Below are 25,244 nucleotides of genomic sequence, written 5' to 3' on the forward strand. Positions count from 1 at the left end.
TAATGTGACCCACCATTTGTATTGCTTTGGGGTAAATTTGAGAGAGAAGATTTAACATTGTGTGTGTCATGCTGAGATATTGCAATATCTCGGATGGGTTATTAGGCACCAATCCAAAGGTTAAGTGCAGCAACCACATGAGATGTGGCTTTATCCTTACATGATCTGTGCCCGTGTTCTCTTTTGTAGTCCTCTGAAATAGGTAATATCCCTAGAATAAAACATGTTTATAAGGCTTTTTTGAAGCCTATCCCAGGCTATTAAATGTCATTTCAGTGGAAAGGTGTTTGCTTATGTCGTTTGAAATCTAGAAATCAATCCTTGGATGTGTGGACTCACTGACGTTTTAAATGTGGATCCCATTGTGCACCAGATAAATATTTACGACCTTTGGGAAAGTTTAGATCTGAATTTGTAGTTCAAGATCTTTTCTAATTTATATGCATGTATCTTTTTGGGGTTTTATTTTCCATGCTCTTTTTGCTTGGCTTGCATTAAATAAAATGCTTCAATGGAGTGTGGTAGTCTAGCATTTGTTTTGCCTCAGGAGTGGATTGCCCCATCTTGCGTATCTGGTCAAGTAAATTGCTCTCTTGCCTGCATACTTCAATAATAGTACTGGGCTTTAGACCTTCCTGTGCAACCCCCCACTGAGCAGAACCACAAGGGGCTGGGCCTGTGTGGTGCTAGCAGTCTACTCTATTGTAATGGATGCATTCATCTCCTATTTACATAAATTAATAGTTGAAACTTGTTTGGTTGCTTAAGAAAACTCATTAAGCTTTCAGAGTAGCTGTATCACAAGCACTGTGCAATTGCTCCCATTGACTTATCTCCTGCTGATTCACTGGGAACCAGTCCATCTCGGGGTCAGGTCCCTAAGCTTCCTTGCAGAATTAAACAAATAACATTTAAAAAGAAAATGCAAATAATATGTTCAGTGCAAAGTGAATGTTGGTAAGCTTCCTTATGAAAAAGAGGTCGTGTTAAAAATTTTTAAAAATAAAGCCCTATTTTTGTCTGCAGGGCCAATTTTCTCTCAGGAAATAGATCATACTTTTTATCCATTTTCTACTAGTCACTGGAGAATGTTTGACATTGTAAGAGAAAGGTCAGTTTGCATAACCTGAAGTGGGAGGATAATGTTTAATGTGAAAAGCTTGGCCAGATTTTTGTTATTATTACTGTTTGAATGTTCTGCTTTACCCTTTTAATTTATCCTCTTCAGTATATGATTTTTATTTTTCTTTATTTCCTCTTTGGTTTTTTTAATAGATTGGAGAAAGAGAGCATTCAGCACAGCATTAGCAATGAAGCAAAGGCCCGAGCCCTTCAGGCCCAGCAAAGAGAGCAGGAGCTGACACAGAAGATGCAGCAAATGGAGGCCCAGCATGAGAAAACTGGTAGGTGGTAGGGAAAGATTAGAGCCTGGGCACTCACTCACAAGCCAGGCCCACGCCTTACTGTGAAATGACATCAGGAACACCTGTAACCTTTGGCTGGCCGAAGGGAGCAGATGCTAACTACACCGGAGATTCCGAATTACATATTAGTTAGCGTTTAAAAGAGAAAATGGAAAGTATTGCCCACTGTCTGTTGATTTCAGAGTGCTGCTCTCACATCTGCTGCACCATCTGGATTATGAGTTTATTTACCTGTGTTCAAGAAACGTAAAGCTGAGAGAGACCACAACAAAGTAGAAAAACAAAGGGCTTGTTTTTGGCTGGATTTTCAGGCACACATGTTATATAAAGAAAATAGCATCAGAAGCTCTGCGGGAAATGCTCTGAGCTTACAGTTAAAGTCTCCTGAATAGCATTGAACAGTTCCCACAGTACACACATTATAGCTACTCTAAAAGCTTAATGAGTTTGCTTCGGCATCCAAACTGGAGAAAAGCTTTAGCCATTAATCGGTTCTTAATTCACTGTCGCAGCTGGATGTAATTCACTGGCTCCAAATTGATATGTTCCTTTATTTAATCTTTGCAGCCTCAAACATTTTTAGCATTACCATGTGCCCCCCCACACATCCTCAATCTAGAAGAAAGATGTTTAATCCCTTGCATACTTCAGGTTCTCATAATAGGAGACTTCATTGCATTGACTGAGCCCATCAATAACATCTTACTTTAATCTGGAAGTAAAATGGGTTTTCCAAACAAAAAAAAAAAAGAGATTTTTTGTATTATGAAGTACTATGCTAACAACATTAATAGAGGTGCATATTATAAATAAACAAAAAAAAAAAAAAAGGAATTTTTAAGAGATGAAATCCATAACCCATGAGCATGGAAAGAAGGAGGAGCTTCAACTGTTAAAGAACATGGTATACTTATGTGTTAAACAAAATACCATGTTTACCCACCAGCCACACAATATTTTTAGGAAAACTGTACAACATATATTAATTATAAGAAGTGTTGGATAATATGTAAGTAGCAGGCATGTTTATATCTCCTATTCAATTTTCCACCTTTTTTTAGCATTATCACAGTACTAGAGGACCTTTCCATGTGTTCCGGGAATGCGAACAGCTACATTATGGCTGCTGTCTACACTGTAGAGGAAAAGAAGCTCTCAGAATCATTTTTTCCTCCTTTAGCCAGCACGTCTGTATATGACCATGTGTAATTTTGCACAAGAGAAATGTAATTTACCCTCCTGGTGCATAAATTGTCGCAGTATACAAAAATGAAACAATGTTACGTCTGGATCTGGTTTTTTACATCTCTAGTAGGATTAGAGGGAGTTGAAAATTATAGTCATTTATAATGTCTATAAAGAAAACCTTGTTTATTATGACCCTACACACATACAAGGAGTTTGGGTAAGAGTGGTCATGCTTTCACTGATTTTAAAAGCAGAAATCAAGAAACATCGTTTTGCAGTATATTCCTTTTGAAATAATAATAAATATCCCTGGATTCTAGGTCATCAGTTTAGGTGCAGTCCAAACTGATAGTAACTGAAAATTATTTTATAAAATGGTTTCAATTGTCACTGGACAGTAAGTCTAAATCCTGTCATTTGAGAATAAAAAATTACATTATTCCTGGTAAGCTTGGGACACAGTAAATAAAAGAACTGCTGTTTTAAGGAGGCACTGAAATGAGTCTACAGTGTGAGCATTTGGGTTGCTGGTATATCCTCTGCACCAGTTGAGCAAGCAAAAGTCTGCTAAAGCATGGCTTGCCAATTTTATTCCTCCTAGAAATGTCACTGAACTTCTAGCTAAAAAGCAAGCCCACCAGATTAGATATCTATTCACAGTGATTCTTCTCTTACAAGACCAGATTCAGTGGCAACATTGCTTTAACACTTTAGCTAATTCTGACACAGAGCCTTAATTTGGTAAGTGATGATGTCCAAGTAGATGAAGTTTAAAAAACATTTCAAAACTAGAATGAACTAGAAGAGAGAAATAAAGAACATATAAAATGGTTTCTGTGTTATCTATAAATTTATGTAATTGTAATTTTATAGTATCATAATTTTATGGTTTCTAGTAGAAGAAATGGATTCATTGCTGACCTCCCAGAATACATTCATAGCAAAATTAAAGGAAGAATGTTTTGTGTTGGCAAGGAAGTTGGAGCAAATGTCAGAAAAATACAGGTTAGTATATTTTTCTGAACTTGACCTTTTTATTACTAGGACATACTTCTTTATTTTTTTATTTATATTTTAATATTTATTGTTTTTTATTTTGTCCCAGGTATTACATATCATATCAATGCAATATATGCCCCTAAAGAATTCGGTATAATATATGCCCCTTAAGGTTATGTTTCTGACTATTAATTCAAATTTCTTGGACAATTCCAATGTAAAAATTGCATAGTATTTCCTTCCTTAATATGAAGAGTAGAAAATTGTTTAAAAAGCTACAGTTCAAGTTTATCTAAATTTATATGAAAAATGCTAAAGATTCGGTGATGTCAAAACTGTTGTCATTTTAATTACTTACTTAAGCTTTTTTCACAGTACTACACTACACACTGAATATTGTCTATAAAATAATTGTCACCAACATTCTTGTCATTGATGCTCTGATTCTGCTGCTGCTTGTTATCAGTCAATAGCAGATCTAAGTTCAAAGCCATTAAAAACTGAGGAAGAGAGCAATACCTGGAAGTAATAATAATATAAAGAAATACAAAGCTATGGAGGTATCTATTCAAAAGTTCTATAAGACAGAACTATCTTCTAAAGAAAATATCAATTTTTTAGTTCTTTAGCAGCAAATAATTTGATTTTACATTTTTAAATGTGAAAAGAGTATCTGTTGAAACTTTTTGGGGTTCATATTTAGAGTGGTAAACTGGACTTCAGTGGAGACTTGGCATTCTGTAGGTTCTGTAAATTACATGCAAAGTGAATTTGGTAATTAAGGCTGGTATTCATCTCGTGGCCGATGGGAAGTAAGGAAAATACTCAGCAAAGATAAAATTGGTTTTCAAGACAGGATTCTTCTTCTGCTGGGTGGATTTAATCATCCTCTAGAGGTAATGTAAAAGAGGCAACACTCAGAGATTTACCCCAGTACCCTCTTCCTAGGAATGGTGAAAGGAGAATGGTTTAAGTAGATGACAGACATATGTATATAAATATATACATATATATATATATATATATATATGTCTGTAATAAATAAAATATATGATGCTTCCCACTGGTACTGCCTCCACTGCCCGTCCTACTTCCCACTGAGTATGAAGTGTTGACTAGCTGTTAAGTGGCTGAAGTTGGGAGACGAATCCCATCCAGAGTGTTTGGGGAAGAAAGGAGAAACTTGAGGGACTGTAAGCAATCTTCCCATGCAGATGTTGTGAGGGGTACTTGAGAGAGAACCAAACAGAATTTTTCCTCTGAAAAAGCAGAGCTCTTCTGCTACGGTAATGCAAAATCTAAATGGATTCAAATCATATTATTATTCCAGCAATAAAAAAGCACACAGACTTTGTTGCTAGAGCTCACAGTCACAGACTAGTAACTGTAAAGGATGAAGGAAAGACAGAAAACATACTGTGAAAACACATTATTCTCTGAAAATAAATACTCGAGGTTGCCAAGTGTTTCTCCACCTAGCAGCATTAGCTGACTATGTCAAGGACCTGAAAATGGGAAAAGGAGCCCTCTTGCATCTCCAGGAAGTGGTATTTTTTACGAAAGAAACTATAAGGAAGAATGCATGAAAGTGGTTCTGAGAAGTGGTCCTAAAATAGCTTGAGCTTGCCTTCATTGGAGTGGGAGCTGCTGCAGTCAGTAACAGGGATAGAGAAATAGGTAGAGACAAAATAAAGGTAAAAATGAGAACAGCAAGGTGGAACTGGAGATGGTGGAAAATGACAGACTAATATAAATGGCTTCATGAAGTGATGTGATTGGGAGATCAGATGCAGAAGATTATTTTAGCCAAGTTCTAAATGCATGATTGGCATGTATCTCTCAGTAGCACCTCTCCGAATGGCAATCTTCAGCTCATTGTCATTCAGTGTAGTGGAAAACCACATTCTGGGACAGAATAATGTAGTTTTGTCTTCTAGAGAAAAGCAATAATTTGGGGAAGATTTTATTACTTGGTTTATAAGTACATTAATGAAAGCAGATCACAAAGCAGCAGTGTGCCCTATTTTTACAGAAAATATTTTTCAATTTTTTCCATATTTTTGACCTTAATTTTGGACCTGGATGTGTATTTTCTTGCTGTATTTCTAGGATCCTTGTGTCTTAATTTCCATGGGTTTAAGAAATAACTGTATGCTACCAATACCATTATTTAATTTGAGGAGCACTCAAGCTCTTTTAATAACAGATGTGGTAGTAAGGTTATTTAAATTTTATTTGGCTTGATAGGAAGTACCCATTTGTACTAAGAGACATTTCAAACTTATCTATGACAACTACATATTTCTGCAATTTCTGTGGAATGCATCTGAATGGCACATGTATTTTTATATTTAATGCAGGTTTTCTGAGAAATCTAAACTGGAGTTTTTGTGTTTATATGTAAGCTGGAACCACTTTTTGAGCTAGTCCCTACACAGAAAGGCGTCAGTAAGACAATGTCAGACGAATTATAAACCCCTCAAGCTGTGCAGAAAGAAGATAGTGTCTGTGAAGGTTTTCGTATGCATAGGCATGTTTAAAAATATAGCCCTTTGTTGATTTCTTCTCTGTTTCTCTCTTGTTTTGTTCTTTTTTTCCCTCTGATTGTCACTGTCTGAGTTTCTAGGTTGTAGATTAATGCTTAACACTACCCACTGTGTATTTGTGATTTGCGTTTTGTAATTAAGGGGAACAATGGGAGTCCATTGGGTCTCGTTATATATAATGGTTGGTTTAATTTGTTTCACTTCTATCTTGTTAATTGTAAATTGATCATTAAGATTTGAATTCTAATCTGTCACCAGGGTTGTGAGTATTGAAGCTAGAGCAATGATCCTGGTTTTAATCACTGATGATGAGAAACAAATTTTATAATTTTGGTACATATTGCAGTTCATATATTTTAACACTGTATTTTATGGTGTTATAAATATTGTTAAATGACTTTTAGTGTAGTTTTACTGTTTGGACTATAATGTATAAATTATATTACTGGTTTGGCAACAGTAGGCATCCAACTGTGTGAGTTTAATTGAAGTAAAGAACACATACCCGGCTGAACTATTTTTCTGCATGTTTGGTTGACTGCAGTCGTTGCACTCAATACCAGGAGTGAAATGTTTGTTGAAGGTGGCTGTATGAAGATGGGGAACAGTCTGTCTTAAGGTTTAGTCATTAAAATTAGATGCAACAATACTGCATCAGCAGAAAATATTTTAGAGCGTGTATTTAATTTCTGTGCAAGTAAACAATTGGTTTTAAGAGCAGGAAAAGGCAATGTTTAAAAAGCACTGTTATGCAAAACCTAGTTCAGAGGAGAAAAGGCAGCATTGCCGCCTTAGTGTTCAAAAATCAGCTCATCCTAAACATACTCTAAGATTGCCTTTGAATTGTGATGATTTAACATTTCCTTATTTTTTGCCTTTAGTATTTAGGTGTTTTGGAGGCTAATCTCTTTGGGGTTTTTTCCAAGATTCTTCCAGCAAAGATGGTAGCTAAAACCTTAAAGTGATTTTTAAATAGAAATTGGGGTAGTTAAATGGATCCAGAAGTATAGAGGGGGTTTTGTTGCTGTTGTTCCTCCTGCCCCCATCAATTAGTTTTGATATAGTGACAAGTAAATGAGATTTGGCAAAATCTATTATGCATCCAATTACGAGCATACATTTTACATTTTCATGTGATGTTGTAGCTTTGCTCTGTGCAATTTCAAAATAACAGTGATTTCATGCAGGTCATTTGAGTGTGTCAGAAGCACACACAGATCCGTGACTGCCTGACTCGTGGGGCCAACCTGAGTCTGCAGAAGTGCCCCTTCCTGCTGAGTTCAGCTCTGATGGCACCACTCCAAATGCCTGCATGCTTTGGTTTCTACTGAGTCCACCACAGCTTATTGCTCAGACTGTTGGACCCAGAGTAGCTCTGGTGGAGCAACATCAGCACATCCATGCTGTGCCCTTTAGTTGTGCAGGATCCATCAGCCGCAGTGATTAGTGCATAGATCTCTTTAATTTGCCTCCTCGGCATTATGAGTGAGCTGTCTCTGAAGTTCAGCACTGTGTGCTTTGACGCTTAACTGCCCTCTCTTTTCCTGCTGTGATACCTTGGGAGCAGAGTAGTTCAGAAGCATTTACACAGGACTGCTCCTGCTTCTGGCTGGGTGGAATTCCTACTCCTGTATAAATGTGCTATAGCATTCAGTGCAGCTGTCAGCTTTTTATTACAATTGCAGTGGTTTGGGGGTATTTTTTAACCCATCAATATGTGAAGTTTCTTAAATATCACATAGAATTAGCTGTCTTCTCTTAATCATTGGAAACTGAGGTGGATGAAAGGCGTGTTTAAAGATGCAGAGGGAATCATTGACAAGTGATGATGGAAGACTCTTGGTACACAGCATTATATTGGACTGGTGTTCTCTCTTTAATGCCAGCACACATGAACCTTTTCACATGGACCTAACCATTCTGTCCTTCATATGTGCTGTCCTTCCAAACTTCAGTGTCACTAAAGACATGAGTCTTGATGGTCAGACTCTTAGATAGTTACATGAAAAGGACACTGTGTAAATAATCTCATATTAGAATTTTTTTTTCTGTGTTTAACTGTAATTACAAAAGATTGTGTTTAACAAAAGATGTTTTAGGAGAAGACAGCACTTGTAATGTGCTTCAAAGCATCAGGCATTTAGAGTTCTATTTTAGAAATTGGAGATTATGATACTTAGGCTTTTAATTAATTCATTACTTAATTTTGTTTCATTAATTGTGATTTTCAGTAGTGTTTTGGTTTTGGTTGGTTTGAATTACTTGATCTTTCCAGAAAGACTTTGGGCACCTTCAAGTGTGGTGGAGATGAATAAGTCCTTGTAAAACTTAGAGGCTTTTATCACCTTGAAAATTGCTTCTGCTGTTTCCATGAATGAGACAGTCACAAATAAATACAGAAAAAGTAACAGGATCTCCCAGCTGGGAAACCCTACAAATGTGATAATTTACAGTATTACTACGTGGCAAATGCTGTTGCTGAATTTTGCTAGCAGAAAAGGAACGCAGAAATGACTTTAGTCCCGTGTCAGGTCTCTTTGAGCTGCTCTGCAGTGAGCCTTTGCTTTTATCCACTGGTTGTCTGTCTTACAGCATCAGTATCAAGTATAGACTGCATTCACATTGTGTGATAACAGTTGGTCCAGCTGGCAAGGCTTTGTTAATGCTGACATTTAAGTTACTAGTGTTTCTGTAAAATGATCGGTGGAAAAATTCAGTTTCTGCTACCTTCGTATAACATCCTGCCCACTATTATGTACCCATCCAGGAAACTCCCGTGCACTGAAGTTTGATATACAAATCTATCAGCACAATTCTGATGTATTTGTGTGTGATCTTTCTTAATAGAGCTGTAACTCTCAATCTAAATTCAATTACATACAGTCTTGGTCCAAAGTTTCCCGTGCTAAGTTCTTTTAGATTCACAGATGATACGATGCATTGTTCTCTATTTAAACATGAAAAGATCATGTTGTCATTTCTAGATTTGACTTGTCAATGTAACAACATGTTTTTGAAAGAGGAGTATTCCTTCATCCCTGCACTTTGTTGTATTTTTCAGAATGTCAGTTGTTGTTGCATTCTATAACAGCCAGGAAGGTAAAGTATCTTTCTGCTGTAATTGCAGCATATTTAAGTTTATGATTTAAAGATATATCTGAAGCTTTTTAACCTTGAGATATGGAGTGGCAGATGCCATAAATCAAATTTGCTTGCTTTTGATTCGTACTTTCTGATGGTATAGCAGATTCTGACATGTTCTCATTAACCTTTTCCAAAGAGTTAAAATTGTACAAGTGCATAATGTATATTTTATCACAATTTAATCCAAGGTCTTTTCCTGATATTAAGAAACAGCTCATGCCTGTTTCTCCATGGGCTGATGGTTAGAGATGTAGCAAGTAGCAGTCCCAGGTCATTCATGGATCTGGTGTCTCTGCTCACCCGTGAAGAATAAGAATTGCTTAGAAGTGACTAATATTCTTAAAGGCTGTGCTGAGTTTTATGTAGATTAGCGTGTGCCTGTATGATTTGTCCCTTGTTTCTTAAAGTTTTGTTAATTTTCCTCTTAGTGAGGCTTTGGGTTTTTGGTTGGGCTTGGGTGTTTTTTGTAGGGGAGGGCTTAATGGGGGTTTTGTTGTTTGGTTGTGGGTTTTTTCGGTAATCTGTGCAATGCTATTTTAGACATAGGAGGTTACTAAAGTTTCTAAAACAGTACCACTATTGAGAGTTCAACCTGTGAACAGTTGAGAGTTCAACCTATAAAGCGGAGTAAAGGTTGAACAAGTAGCTGCGTTTTTTTTAAACTAACTGTTAGCTTTTTCTAATAAAGAAGTTGAAATGTGTTCTCAAAATGTTAGCCAAATTCTTGCTTAACAAGTATGAATTTACATTTATTGATCTTATTTAACAGCAATGCATAATGCCAAATGGCACGCCTGTTTAAATTAGGCTGAAATTAGCGTAGCCAACCTATAGCTGAGTTTTTGCCAGTGGCATATTTAGAAGGTACCCACCAGTATCACATTCTTTTGTCTTAAGATTTTCTGAAACAGCATTTTGTTTCTGTAAGTTCTAGTAATAGCTTGTTTATACATTACATATATGTATGAAATTTTATAAATGCTGAAGCCACATATTGATGGCACACTGCAGGATGAAATCTGACAACATCCATCATCGCTTTGTTTTACTTCTGTAGATCTGAAGTTAACCAGCTTAGTCAGGAAAAAGAGTATCTCCATGGCAGATTGGAGAAGATGCAGAAACGGAATGATGAATTGGACCAACAATGTATCCAGCATGGGAGAATGCATGAGAGAATGAAGTCAAGGTAGGAGGTCCTGTTAATCTGTCAGTATGTGATATGCTCAACTCTACCAGTCGTGTTGTGTAAACATAAAAATGACACAAGGTTGTGTGAAAGTAATATTCTCTCCTTACCAAATGACCACTCCTTCCCTCTCCCCAACCATTCTGTCAAGTTCTTTTTTTTAACATCTTTTGCTTGTGCCATTTTGGATAAATAAAAGGAAAGCTTGAACAACATAGTCTTCCAAAGAATTTAAACCTAGTACATATGTGTGTGGGCTGCTTCGGCTGTTCTGTGCTCTAACTTGTGTGAATAGTCTTACCATATTAAAAAAAAAAAAAAAAAAAAAAAGGGAGGGGGGAGCTGGGGAGGAAGGAGGGAGGAGGTAGTTCACTGATGTGAATTTAGAGTACAGATGTGGGTTCCATTATGCCATGTAATAGTTGTATTTTGGGGATTTACCATCATTTAACTTGTATAAGCAGTCATATCTTACTGAAAATTGTAGTAACCAGAGAAATACTGACAATTTCCAGGCACCACTAGCCTTTCAGAGAAGCAATGACTTCCTCAGGATGAGCTGGGAGCAGCTGTGGCAAGACTAGTATGAAATATTTCCACCAATATCAATTGACTGTTCTAGCCAGAGTATCCAGACTGATAATGACTTGTGCTGTGAAATGGATTGGACTTCTTCAAAGATCCCTGTGGAATCTTTTCCTTTTGGTTCCAGAAAGTTCATCTATGCTTTCTTGTTCTGTTTTCCACTCCACATTAAGTGTAGCAGGCACTGGAGGGAGTTTTGACATGCTTGTGGAGGTAGAGGATGAAGTAAAGAGGAGGATGCAAATCCAGTCATCCAGGCTCCCTCTTGTCAGTAGTCAAAGGCAAAATGCAGTTTAACTTTATTGGGACTAGACGGCCCTTACTGGCAAAAATTCTTTTTTCTTTTCTACATCATTGACCACCTGAGAGGTGCAGAGCTTGCATGTATTAAAGCAGCCAGTCCTGTATGCCCATTTCTTGAAAGTGTTGATTTTTAATTTTTTAAAATTTTTGCTGCCATCTCTTTACTCTCTGTCTATAATCTCCTTTCTTGCAAGCACTTCATGTGTTCATTTCAGTCATCCAGAACCACTTCTTTTCTCTTCCCTTTCAGATTTCTGTCTGTACCTCATCCTGTTTTTCTGTAACCTTGGATTGTCATCATCATTTATAGCTGAGAGAACAAAGAAATTCGAAATGCTGCAACTGCTCCCCTATTCTGTGTAACCACACAGTCTTTCAATTTATCTCACCTCCCTTTTGATTTCTTTAGTTGTGGTGGATTCTTACCATGTGTAGGACTGAGGATTTGAGGTTACTTTCAGGAGAAAAAAATTTTCCCCCCTCTCTTTCCTCCTAGCTGCTCTTCTGTAGAATTATGAATATCTAATAGAATTTAAAAGTGCTTTGCAAGTTTTTAGGGTAGCCTTTCTTCTATCTATTTTTATAAATAAAATAGATCTACTGGAAAATGTTGCTCATTCTCTGCTGTAGCAGCAATGATTATACACTAGAAAAGACTGAAAGCATTAATCCAGAACACAAAAGTGGTTTGAAAGCAGAGTGGTCATGCTGCAGGCAATGCCTTACCTTCTGCTGCTGTTTTGCAGACAACAGAGAAAACAGGGCAGTAATAGCATTTGTCTTATTTAATATTTTAGAATATGTAAATATGGCAGAGATTATCAGGTGTTCTAAACATGAACAGTATACTTTACCAGCATTTTAAGAGATGGCTCTTCTAACGTATTTTTAATTGTCATCTTGCACGCTATTAATGTAAAATCCAACTAATAAGTGACAAGACTGATACTCTAAACTGCTTTAAAAAATCAGTGTAATCTAATTTTAATTTCCATGTGAAAACTGTAGTACATTTTCAGGATGAATTCCCAAATGCTGTAAATTGGTCATGAAGTTTACAAATCTAGGTGAAGAAAAGCAGAGGGAATAACTACTCCAACAAATAAATCTCCCAGTTCCTTATATTTAGGTTGAAGGATTTCCACTAAATAAAAATAGTAATTTTTCTCTTCTGATTTTGAAAATAGAGATCTGACTATACTATTTAGTAAAAGCAGAACAACAAATAATAATAATGTATTTTGCCTCAGGTTTTCATCCCTCACTTAGGTGCTAATAATCACAGCAAAATACTGTTGACGATGGTTACTTCTTAACACATTTGTTTCTCCCTTGTATGCAGCTACAAATAGCAGTGGTCTTTTTGCAACACAGTCCCACAAAGTGCATTCTGACCTACTTTTCTAGTTGCTGTTATTCTGGATCTTCAGAAAATTTCTTGTATTAAAATGATTTTGACTAAACTTGGAACCTAATATTTGCATTTTAATAATGAGGTATTGTCATATTTGTTTGAGAAGAAATCTCTGTCCACACTTGTTTTATCCAGGGACAGTATGACAGGCCCTGATATAACTGTTTTGTGGAAGAAGCAGTATCTAATTGATCAGTAGAATTTCTTTTGGAGCAAAAGTGGTTTGGCAATCATAATAGTTGCACTCCTGAAAGTGAACAAGATAAGTGTTTTAGTGCCATTCCTGTCTCTGTGTGAATAGGTGCTGCAAATGAATATAGTCCAAAATTAGATAAGCAAATTTCTAAGAAAGAGATTAATTTAGGTTGCAATCATTAAACAGGATATGGAATCAGCCTTTTCAGTGTAATGGAAATATCCTTTCAGTGTGTCCTTACTCAGTGAAATATGGCATTAAAAGAAGTAAATGTCCATCTTAAATGGTACAGTTGTCACATGCTCCTGCGGCAAATTGAATTGAAAGATGTACAGTTTGCAGGACTAAGGTGACATGTTAAGAGTCCAAGTGGAGTTGGTCATCATATGTAACTTCATGGATATGAATCTTCCAGAAATAAGTTCTTGTCTGTTATGTAGCAGAGTCCATTTTTATATTTTTTCAACCTCAAAGCAAACTGTATTATTAAAGTCTTTAAATTCCCATTCTGTAGATTTGTGTTCATAGTAGAAATTAGCTGATAGCAGAAAGTACAGAATTTCTTAGAAGGCAGCTGTAAAGGTAGAAACTAGCCAAGAATAGAAAGAATATGCAGTAAAACCAAAAGGTTTCTATCTTTTGTATCTTTTGGGGTTTTTTTTGTTTGGTTGGTTGGTTTTTTTGTTTGGTTTTTTTTTGTTTGGTTTGGGGTTTTTTTCTTTTATTTTTGGTGTTTTTTTGTGGTTTGTTTTGGTTGGTTTTTGATTTTTTTTTTTTGGTTTTGGTTTTGGGTTTGTTTTTTTTTTTTTTTTTGGTGTTCCACTCTACATAATTTGAGTAGATTCCAGATGAAGGAAAATTCAAAGCCAAATGAATTGGGTAACTGTCTGCATAAAGTTGGTTCATTTTTTCCTTAATTTATTTTCAAACTGAATTACCAGATATGCATTTTCACCTCTGTAGTTAGACCAGTTCTGTAAATGCAGATCCACTTGCTCACAAGCTCTTTTCTCTTCCAATTCAAGAGTAAGAAGAAAAAGACAAGAACCTGCCTAGATCTATTATTGTTTGAACATATTTATGAATAAGTATTATTTGCCCAAGCTGTCATGGGCCAGGATTTCATCAGGCTGTTTAAGCTTTCCCTGAACTTATTTAACAACTCTTATAGTTACAAGGTTCAATTATGGCTTTACTTTTCTGCATCTGTTCTTCACTTAAAACAAGCATTTGATTGTAAGTCAGCTATTTAGAGGATTGCTTCTGTGGACAGCCAGTGCCTAAAATGGGAAGCATTTATTGTATAGCTTAGCTCTTTTCTGTGTGCGTTTCCTGTTGAAGACCCAGGTGATACATGAAAATATAGCAAGCGGGGGAAGAAAATCATAGGCAATTTCTTTCTTTTTTCAAGTTGAGCCAGACATGCCTTTACTTTTTATCAAGCAGTTAAAGTTTAAAAAAAAAAAAAAAAGCATTTGGACAGTAGTTTATATGAAATATAAGGCTCTTTTAAAATCTTTTTAATAAAACATAAATTTAGAAGCTTCTGATGAGATTCTTTCCAAACATTTTTCCAAAGTTAAACGTATGGAATTTAGGGCTGTGAATTTTCTCTCAGCTTTTGTGGTTACAGTTGATATTATTGTAATTTGTGCCGTAATGTGTGTGATCAATGTCCAAGCTGTATAACATTAACAATAATAGTACATTTTATGCAAATTTCTGTGGCGCTTTTTGTTGTGGTAGCTTTTTGGAGGTGACACTGTTAGATGTATTTAGAGTGTATTTTTGCTAGCTAAAGTTAAAAAAGAAGAGCCTACAGGACTGGCAGTTTGGGGCAGATGTGTGTCTATTCCTTAGGCATCAGTGGTTGTAAGTTAACTATAAAAATGTTACAACCATCTGTGTAACAAGACGGCAGAGATCTGCTCTCGCCTGTTACTATAAATAAGAAGGAGATTTGTTTGACTTCATAGACATTGGATTTATAAAGACTCTATGTGTCAAATTGTAACTACGTGCCATGTTGCTGAGATGTGTCTGCAGCCAACTACCTGGGGTGTCTTCCCCTTCAGACATTCTAGTGTAGTGCAGCAACTGTGCAGAAATGTCTGTATAGCACAACATGTGACGAATTATATTTGTTTTCTACCTATGGCAAAATGTATGATTCTTATGGATAAGCTTATCTGGAAGGGTAGCTAAAATGGATCTTTCAACAGACCACTCCAGTGAAAATGTGATACTCCGTTTGACAAGGATTTTAAAGGCTTTTTTCCACCATTAAATTTTTGCTTTGTTTTGTTTTGTTTTGTTACTAAGTGATAGTGTATGCAAGATCATGTATGCTTGAGAGGACACATATTTATGAGAACTGAGACATAGCTAGAGAGAATCCACCAGCATTTTCAAATATCTGCTATGTAAAACCACAATAGCAATTTTGCTGTCACTATTACACTGCTGAATAGAGAGTTTGGATTTCTTGGCAAATCTTCAGTAGAACAACGAATTAAAATTATTTTTTGATAACTGGTGCAATCAAGTTGCATTTGAAATTTTACATTTGCTCCCTAAAACTCTAGTACTTTTTTGTGTGTATGTGTGTTTGCAAAAAATAATGACGGATGGAAGAACTTAGGTTATGTCATTACCTGTAAGATCTTTATTTTTTTCCCAGTCCAGTTCATTCTCAGTTAAATACATTGTCTTCCTTATTCTACTGATAGATTAGTATATTTTTTTAAGTGACGGTGAGGTAATTGTTCCTATATTTTATTAGACCAATCATCTGTTTTGCAATGCAATCATAGATTACAAATGCATTATATTGTGGCTTTTTAGTTTAAAATGCATTGTTTTTTAAATTGAAAATAGAGATTAACATACGTAGTGTCCATAGAATCTTTGATATTAAAGATACTCACATTGTCTTAATGTCTAAAGAGCAGTGTGCTGCACTTCTTCCTCAGCATTTTTACTCACACCCATGTATTTTTGGCATGGTTTGGCTGTAACGGGATGGCTGTAGCAATTGGAGATACATAATTGTTTGTGCAGCCCTTCATGCAAGGAGTTTGTAAAAAGATTTGTGGTCACCATGTGTCAGCACCGTGGTGCAGGCAGATAAAACTCTCAGTTCTGTCCAGACCTTGGGGTTGCTGCTATTACTTAATTTATTTATTACTATTTAATAGACTCGTATTTTAGATTGAGAAATGTATACTCCAGAGATCTGCTTAGGAAATAATTAATGACTAACGTGTAGACACATACACATGCATATAAGTTGCAAATTCTGTCAGAGTCTGAATGTGTATTTGGCCTTTGTTGAATACTGGGATATTTGCTCACAGTTGAAATTCTCTGGAATAGAAATTGGATGTTCAGAATGACTCCCTCCCTATTCCTCTGCCATTCACCATTTTTCTATTTGCTATATATCTTTTTACTATTGTTTCCCTTTCTCAGTTTAAATAGATGTGGTATAAATATATCTATTATTTATGCTTTTATATTTATAATACTCCCATTCAAAATAGTTAAATAAATTATATAAGTTTATAAGACCCCAAACACTATTTTTAAAGATTTATTCCCCAACTACCCAAATGGTAGACATACAAAGCAAAAATTTTCTTAGTTGTTTGAAAAATTAAAGAAGTATGCAAAGAATGAAATACAAGATTTTCATAAAATACTGTGAAATTGTGTGCAAATAATTTCTTCGCCTTAAGAAGCAAATAAGAAGCAGAGGGGAATATCCTACCCAATTTCCAGAGAGATATTTAGGGAACTTAATAATGTTCTGTAAGATGTATTCTAGGTCACAGAGTACTGTGTTCATCTGTTTCCAAGTGTGTGTATCTAAAATATATGTACCTATATATATATAGTTTATACACACATATATTTCTTCAAGAACGTATTGAGCTCCTCTATAGGCCTCGCTGTTCCAATTTGGACAACTATGTCCACTGGTCTTTTCATTGGGATCCTTCTTATTTTTGGTCTGAGTTAATTTCTGTTTGGTTTGTACCTACTTGTCTTTGAACCGAGATTTGGACAAGTAGCTCTTCAAAAGAATGTCCTACTTCTGGTTATAAGTAAAGCCTTCTTCCTTTGTTCGTTTTGCAATAAGCTCTTCATCATCCTGGTGTTCTGATTGTTGGTCTTTTTTCAAGTATGGGCAGTCAAAACTGTCTTAGGTCTTGGATGGGGACTTTTGAATATATTTGTGTATATAGAATTGATATATTTACTAGAAATTCCTTGACTGATGAATCCTACAGTCACATTTGCCTTTTTGACACCTGCACTAAGAAGTGCATCCAGGACCTCTTTTTCCCAAGTAAATTCAAGTTTTCAGCAGAGACTTTTGCTATGAACTGAGAATGCATTGAGTATATAGTGTAAGACTTTCTTCTCACGTCTGCTGTTTCAATCTTCTGAGTCATCTATTTCTTTCTCTGCAGTATCCCAGACTTTCTAGAAGCTGATAACATCTCTTAAATTTATCAGCCCACTCCTCCTTTTTTTGTGCTGAGTCATAATTCAAAATATTCAAAAATCTGTTTAAATACGAAGAAATTCTCTGAGAACTCTTCTTCCCTTTCAATTGTTCCTGTTGGCTGTGCTCTTTGTTTTAGTCAGTTACTTGTCAACAACTTAGTTAACAATTGCTGATGGGCATGATATTTAATGTTTAGCTAAAGTTAATGTTGGTAAGATTTATTGCATTTCCTTTATCAAAAAATGAGCTGTCAAAGAGTTCAGAGTGACTGAATCTGCTTGTTGTAGCTTACGTTTCAGTTTCTCATGCTCCAGTTACCTCTTCATGTCCTTATAGATTCCTTTCATTTCTGAATTTGTTGCAGCCTTTTTTTGCATTTGAGGTTATGTTAATGGGCTGATAATTATCTGAATTACTGTTTTTAAGGATTAGTTAATGCTGCACTTCATTTAATTGCATAGCAATACAGTCAATATGAGGAAGAAGGTGTAGGGGGAAGTCGCAGTGTCTGTGTTGACTTTGCACATCAAGACTGCTGGCCACCACAATTTTATTGTTTGAGGAACTGGAAGATGGCATCTGGGAGAGTTATATTGGTCCATGTCTCAAAGAAAAGCTAGGTGGGAAAACAGCCATGTATGCTTATTCCTGTGTTCAACTGCTGCTGACTCTCTGACTTACACCCCCTCTGCTGAAAGTCTGGTAATTGTCCAATTCTGAGAGTATCTTCTACCCCACCACTTTAATGTATTCTGCGTTCTCTGAAACAGAAAGAGGGGTAGTTCATATTCATGCCATCATGAACTGAGTCAAAGCCTACAGCTCACTAATAGTAAGCTTGTGTTCTTGTCTACCAGGAATGTAAAAAGCCCTGAAATATGTGTGATATAAAACAGCACAACATAAGGTTCCAGGCTGTTCTTGTTACTTTCTGTTGTCAGCACAGTTGTTGGTTTTCAAATTTAAATGTTAATTTAGCATTAACGAAGCATTCTTGATTTCTCTAAAATGGAGGTGGATAAAGGTGATGTCTTTGACAGCTCAGCCCAGACTCTCCTTGATTCGGCAAGATCTAGAAATTCTTGTCGCTATGCAGATCATACCCAACACTGAAAAAGATGTGCATAATTGGACAGAAGGGCACCCACTGTTTTCCATTTTGTTCTTCTACATTTGCTGCACACCTGCAAGAGTTTTAATTTTGAATAGGGGTTGCTTCTGGTGGTGATACATGATTGTGTTAATACACCAATTTATCCTTCCACCACCACCATATCTTCTTTGAAACACTTTGCTTTCAGTGCCTGGTAGTAGCACCTCTGGTCCAAGGTGGTACTTATGGACCAGTCTTCCTCACCACTTTCCCCAGAGATGTGAAATAAGCAAGCTGGGTCAGTGTGCTCCTTTGCTGTCCTGTGCATAAAAACATAGCTGTTTAATAGCAAGAAAAAGCACTAAGAAGCATATCTGTCTTGTTCATTCAAGTTAGCTTGAGTTCATTTAAGTTACCTGCTCAATGTGCCCAGAACTGCAGAATAAAGGTTTCTACCTTTCCAAAAGGGTAATAGCCTTTCTAATGTAGCATAAGCTCTGGAGAACAGCCCTAACTATCCATATTTCTCCTAAAACATTTAACAATCTTTAAAAAGTTTTGATTTTTTAGACCATCTAAAAACTTAAATTGTTCAAGTCTCTGACTGTAATACCTTCTTTTCTTTCTTCCAAATTGTTTTCCATTTGCATTTTTAAAGTTCATTTTATGTACTGTATTTCTGTGATGTCCTTGTGATGTGTCAGAAAAAATTAGAAAAAAACAACCAAACAAAAAAACACACCCAAAGCCTTTTCAAATAGCCTCTGTGAGACTACCACTATGCAGTAGTTCAGCAGCAAATACCGAGCTGGGGTATTTGACTGTAATTGGTATCTTCCTATTAAGCCTTCAGTGAACTCACAGTTACAGTAAAATTTAACGATTAATCCATTTGGCAAATTACTTTAAGCAGTAGCATATTTCCTTCCAGTTTTGATCGCTGTGTATGATTGTGAGATTTTCAGACAAAGGCTATTTAAAACCCTCTGTTCCCATATAGTGGAGAACTGAAAATGAAGACAGATGAGTAACATTTAAAGAGCTTTGCAAGTGTGTCATGAAAATTTACCAGCTCTGTAACAAAATCTATGCACCTGCCTGCTTTCAAGGTTATTGTAAGAGAAGGAGACACAAACTAATGATAATTTATGTTTTAATATCATAAGTGATGGAGTTTTGCAAGGTTGTTTGAAGACTACATTTTCCCAGTAACTTCAGTGTTTTGATTGCTTCTGCAGCATCCAATATTGTTCCTCTGGAAGCTGATCTAGCTGTAGATACTCTCATTTTCCCTATATAAATCTAACCTGTTCTTAAAATCTCTTTAGCCTTTAGTTCTTAAATCTGTTTAGCCTTGATGTGTCTTGTGTCACTAGTTCCATGCCAATGTTGCACTTGAAGGTGGGATATTTTCTTATCCTGCTTTGTTTCCATCTTTCACTACGTGCTTTGTTTATGCATTATGAGGCCAGGGACCAATTTTCCCCAGTGTTTTTGTCAGCTGAAACACAGATAGAACTTTATTTTGCATATTTCTTGTCTAAAACTTCCAGAGCTCCAGTCATATTCGTTATCAGTTTCTGAGTGCTCTCTAAAAAAATTGCCATCCTGAAAGAAATTAAATGCTAAAAAATAATTGTGTTTATTAATCCTTGAGATAGTGCTAATTCGTGGTAGTCAAATAGTAACAGACACTGGGCTAGTTTCTAGAAATGTGGTCTTAAATGAGTTATCCCTCAACTGCTACTAGCAAAAGTTTTAGTGGAACAGAGATTATGGAAATGTCTATAAGGAAGGACAGTAAGACCTACTTAGCATCTGTATTTCTAGGGTACTCCAGGCAGTGTTGTGTGGGCTTCTCAGTTTGGTTCTGGAATAAAGTAGTGATGATGGAAAATATGAAAGAAATGGAAAAGGATAATAAGATTATTCTGTGTTTGTTCAACTTGTTCTTTGTGAACTGTAAAGTCATGTATGGAGTGGAAGAAAGGGCAAAGGAGACTTTAATTTTTTTTAAAGTTCTTTTTAACCTCAGAGACCCAGATTCCGCCTTTAGTTATACAGATGGAAGAGGATCCTTGTCCCAAACATTTCTCATTACTTGGGGCCTGACCCTCAATGGTCTTTAGAATTCTTATTTGATTCAAGTCAAAGTTCCTAAATAGTTTCAGGTCTCCAGTTTCAAAATGTTGTCTCAGTGGCACGGCTGAAATGACAGTAAACTTTTCTCGGCTTATGTAAAGTGGTGTAATTTTTTTTGAGTTCTGCACTAGCACTTCCCACACTTCCCACATCAGGGATATAGCCTTAGTTTTAGCTGTGTGACTTGCATGTAGTCAAGAAGGGTTTCGGGGGGTTTGGGGTTGTTTTGTTTGGCTTTTTTCCCTAATTCTTTGATCATTTGGGTGGCTGACCTTTTATACATATATTAAAAAATGCATGTGTGTGTGTGTATATATGTACACACACAGAATTTCAGAACTAAAAAAAAATTTGTCTGTAAATTGATATCAAACATAGACAATTGCACAGAATAAATGTTTGGGAGCACACGACTTAAAAGCACTTTAACTTTTACCATTTTGAAGGCTGTTACAATCTTTTGTGCCTTGTCACCCATGTGTTAGATGATGCAAATACTTGTGCTTCTCAAATAAGTTTTATGAATAAAATGCACAAACAAGCTGAGCAGAGGCATATGTGTCCTTGGGAAAGGACTTTCATAGGCTGGGCAGAAATGGAGTTTCTGCATCAACTTCCTGTAATGTTAACCCATGTCAATAAAATCCACAGGAAATATGTCTAGCATTTTGTCCTTTTTAAATTTCCATTTTTAATAGCAAGAAGACACTCCAGGCAGTGCATTTCTGAGGGATTATTACATTTCTCGGGTGGCTGAAGTCACTCACCCTTCAGCCTTGTGCCTCACAACACACCCGAGGCGAGCAATAATCCCCAGCAAGGCACTGCCTGTCTTATCTTATTGCTTAATTATTATACCTATTTAATGGTGCTTTGAACATTGTCAGCTGTTGAGAAAAGGTAATTATCACTAGTCAAATGAAAAACACTTTTTTGGCTGCCTTACGGATACACATTTTACTGGTACCTTGATACATAATGAAGCCTGATAGCAAAACTTTTGCTTGTCTCTTCTTCAAGCCACAGCTGTTTCCCTGCTAAATTCATCCCATCTGTCTCCCCTTCCGTAAGGCTGTAGGCAGTATAGCATAAGTACAGAAGCAGTTCAGTGCTATTTTGGATAAACATAGCTGAAATTTGAATCTTTGCCATTTGCAATGCACACATTTTGTTTTACTGCTGTAAAGAGAGCTGTCAAAATAAAAACTACATGGATAATTTACTGAAATGCAGTCAAATAAAGGGATGATCAAAGGGAAAAAATGAAGATATAATGCAGGGTCACTTTTACGTTCATGGTGTATTCTGAATTAATTTAATTGTTGACCTCTTGACATTGTTGGGTACAGAGGAATTGGTAGTGAATAACAAAAGTAGGAGCCACTGAATTAGGACTTGAAGTCCAAACTTCATGTCAGAAAGAGTAATTGTAGCAGGCAATTATTTGTGATAGTGCCCTGTTGAACTATCTAACCAAGGCATAATTCTTTGCTCATTTTATAAGGAGTAGATAATTATGTGAGATAATACAACTTGGAAATTAAATCTATAATTTCTATATGTGGTGCTGTCTCTGAAAATAAAAGGGCACCATAATGATCACAATGGGGCAATGGTTATTACACCTCTTACTCTTTGCAGTTGTGATTGACATGGAAAAATATATATTAAAGCTGAGTGCAGATCTCCTCATTGAGTTTGTTGTTCTAAAATGGATTGATGGTCAGTTATCCAAGGATTGTGTTTGAAATTCCAGGTTTCCCGGAAGAGAAGATCCAAGTGACAGTAAGTGCTTGACTCAGATAAAATGAGTACAGTGCAACCTACAATATGCAAGAGTCTTTCAGGCAAAACCGTTCTGAAAAAATCCTGTATTCTACTTAAGTGTTTGAAGTCCCATGGCACCTCTAGTAGGAGGAGCGCTTTGACCACTACGTCTTGGACATATTTTCCTTTCTCTGAGTTACTCTGTTGTATGTGGTTCATCTCAGATAAAGTATATGACTGGGTAAATGCTTCTAAGTCTGTTGTAGCAGAATGATGGAGAAAGTTTCTAGGTTAACCCTGATGTGTATTTGGGGTAGTTACGTGTTCTTTCGAAGTTAGTTCTTGAAGTCTTGTGCTTCCAAATCTGTATTGCCTTAGGCAGGCAAAGGTGAACAAAGCCATGTTTGTTCTAACCTAGAAGATGCCCTTGTTGACAAAGAAAGTAGCAGATGATCAGCTTAATGGTAGTGGACAATGAAATTATCTTAATATAAAATTGATCTAAATTTTATGAGCATAAATTTCCGTGGGGGAAAAGCACTTTGTGCAATTCAGTACTACTGAAATACTGATTTCAGTGTTCTGTACCGAGGTAGAGAAAGGGGAAAAAAAGGATGTAAAGACACTAGCTGCTTCTGTATTTACCGAACTGTTTTAAAACTGTATCAAAAGAAACAAAGTCTTTTTTATTGTTACTAAGAAAGGTACTGCAACATGAAACACTCGCACAGTAGTTTTCATGTAAATATGTGTAAAATCGATAGTCTGTGGCAAGGATCAAGACACCATTACTCCTCCATGTTAACAGAAATGTAAGGATTTCTCTGTCGACACTAAATTGAAATATTTAAAGATTTCAAAATACTATTTTTAGTTTCATTCTATAAAATGAACATAAATAATGATGTTATTATAATCTGTGAGACTGAATGTTGATAGTTACTCCTGTAACTAATCCCGGAGCTAATAACACACCTACTGCACCAGGACTAATACCTTCATATATCAGTTTAAATGAAGGAAGGCTCCATTATTTTTTAATGGAAGCCCAGTTCTACAAGGACTCCATCAAATGTAAAGGCCCCTCACCCTCTGACTGACAAAGTAGTTGTATTGACTTCTCAGAGGTCACCAAAGTATTGCAGTAAACATCCATCTACTAGGTCTTAGAATAACTGCTTTTATGGTAAATACATTGTGAAAATTCCTTGAAGTCCTATTAATGTCTGAGCTGATATTTTGAAAAAAATGCCTATGGCTTGGTCATCCAGTTTTTATAACACATATCTGATGGAACATGTATGTTTACCAACGTAGTTTTTCTAGAAATTTCAGCTATTTTTTCCCCACTCTCCAAAAGGAGAGGTTTACGTGTTACATATTGGAAATGGTCAGTTCCTGTTAAAATCATTTAGGTAGCTGCTGTAAGTTGAAGTGGGATCCTGTACCCTCATGCATAACAATTTTGACAGATTCACTGCATTTTTTCCAAACACGAGTTCAGAACTGCAAGTAGGTGAAGAAAATCAGATTGTTACAGAGTTTGACCCTCTTAGGGGGTTGCACAGTTGAGATTTGGGATGGAGAAGTGAACAACATCAAGAGCAAAACGAGTTATAGTGACAGTTTTTGCAATGTGCAGAGTATTAAGAAAGTTGTCAGTATTATGCTTTTCTCATATTCGTTAAATTTTTGCATTCCAGAGTACTTTGGCATAAGTACAAGCATTTGTTAGAGATGTGATCAAAACCCCGAGATTATGTGAATTCCTGTTGATCCTTCATCTACAGTGTTGAGTGTTCCCCCACTGATGGGGCTGTTTATGGTGATCTGGATCTAATAAGGGGTCTTTTTTCAAACATATCACTGAAATGCTTACTTAGTTTTTGTCTGCCCATCATCTTTTTACTTACATCCAGGATTTTTTTTTTCTGTCTGTGAGTTTTTAGATCAGACTGAAGGCCTTATATTTCCACTCATTCCTTCTGCAGGTTGGTTCAAGGACAAAAGGAAAAGAAAGAATGGGTTAGAGGGCTTATATATTACCAGACCAAAAAAAAAAAAAAAAAAAAAAAAAAAAAAAAAAAAAAAAAAAATCAACTAAGGTGGAAAGAGATAAAAACTAAAAACGTCAAAGACAAAATACGAAAAATATTCTTACAGTGCTGTTTTGTATTCTTTTCCCTTTACCATTTTATGTTTTTCTTATGTTTAAGGTAATTTTAGATATTTCAGCGGTACATGTGGAGACAATATTTTCTGGAAAAGTTCTGAAGATTTCTGGATCTTCTGAAAAAAAACTATTTTGATTGAACACAGTGAACAAAAACCTCTGCTTGTTCAAAATTTTTCGTGCAATTTACTTGTTTGCTTAGCTGTCCTGTGAGTTATATGTTCAGAACTGATAGCCAGTACAATCTTTACAGAATATTACTTTTTCATTATCGTAATCTGCTCCCACTTTCAACTGCCCCTGTTTGGCAAACTTTAGACTTAGTTGTTGTTATTATTAATGCTGATATTATTATTAGATATAATCTGCAAATTCAACAATTCTTAAGTAATTTTTTTAATAGCATCATGGTATAAAATGACCAGTACGTTCCATCTTTATGGTACGTAGATGTTTTTCATCTTTTAGCCTAGTTTCTCTCAAATGGACAATTTCAGCATCTGTTAGAAGTGCTTGCATGTCATTTATACAAAACTAAAATCCTTTCCGTACAGCAGTAGTGAGCTCT

The 25,244-nt window shown here is 36.0% G+C and overlaps 1 protein-coding gene across 1 annotated transcript in view; it reads left to right on the plus strand.

The window, feature by feature from the left end:
- The window catches only part of SDCCAG8 (SHH signaling and ciliogenesis regulator SDCCAG8), a 104,798-nt gene that overhangs the window by 55,902 nt on the left and 23,652 nt on the right, over positions 1-25,244 (plus strand). Inside the window, 3 exon segments of the mRNA XM_066178519.1 lie at positions 1,276-1,403; positions 3,509-3,617; positions 10,359-10,490. Coding sequence (XP_066034616.1) covers positions 1,276-1,403; positions 3,509-3,617; positions 10,359-10,490 — 369 coding nt within the window.

Source organism: Chamaea fasciata, unplaced genomic scaffold, assembly GCF_029207755.1.
Source record: "Chamaea fasciata isolate MVZ Bird 193981 ecotype frontalis unplaced genomic scaffold, bChaFas1.0.hap1 SCAF_3, whole genome shotgun sequence".
NCBI classification, from domain to species: domain Eukaryota; kingdom Metazoa; phylum Chordata; class Aves; order Passeriformes; family Sylviidae; genus Chamaea; species Chamaea fasciata.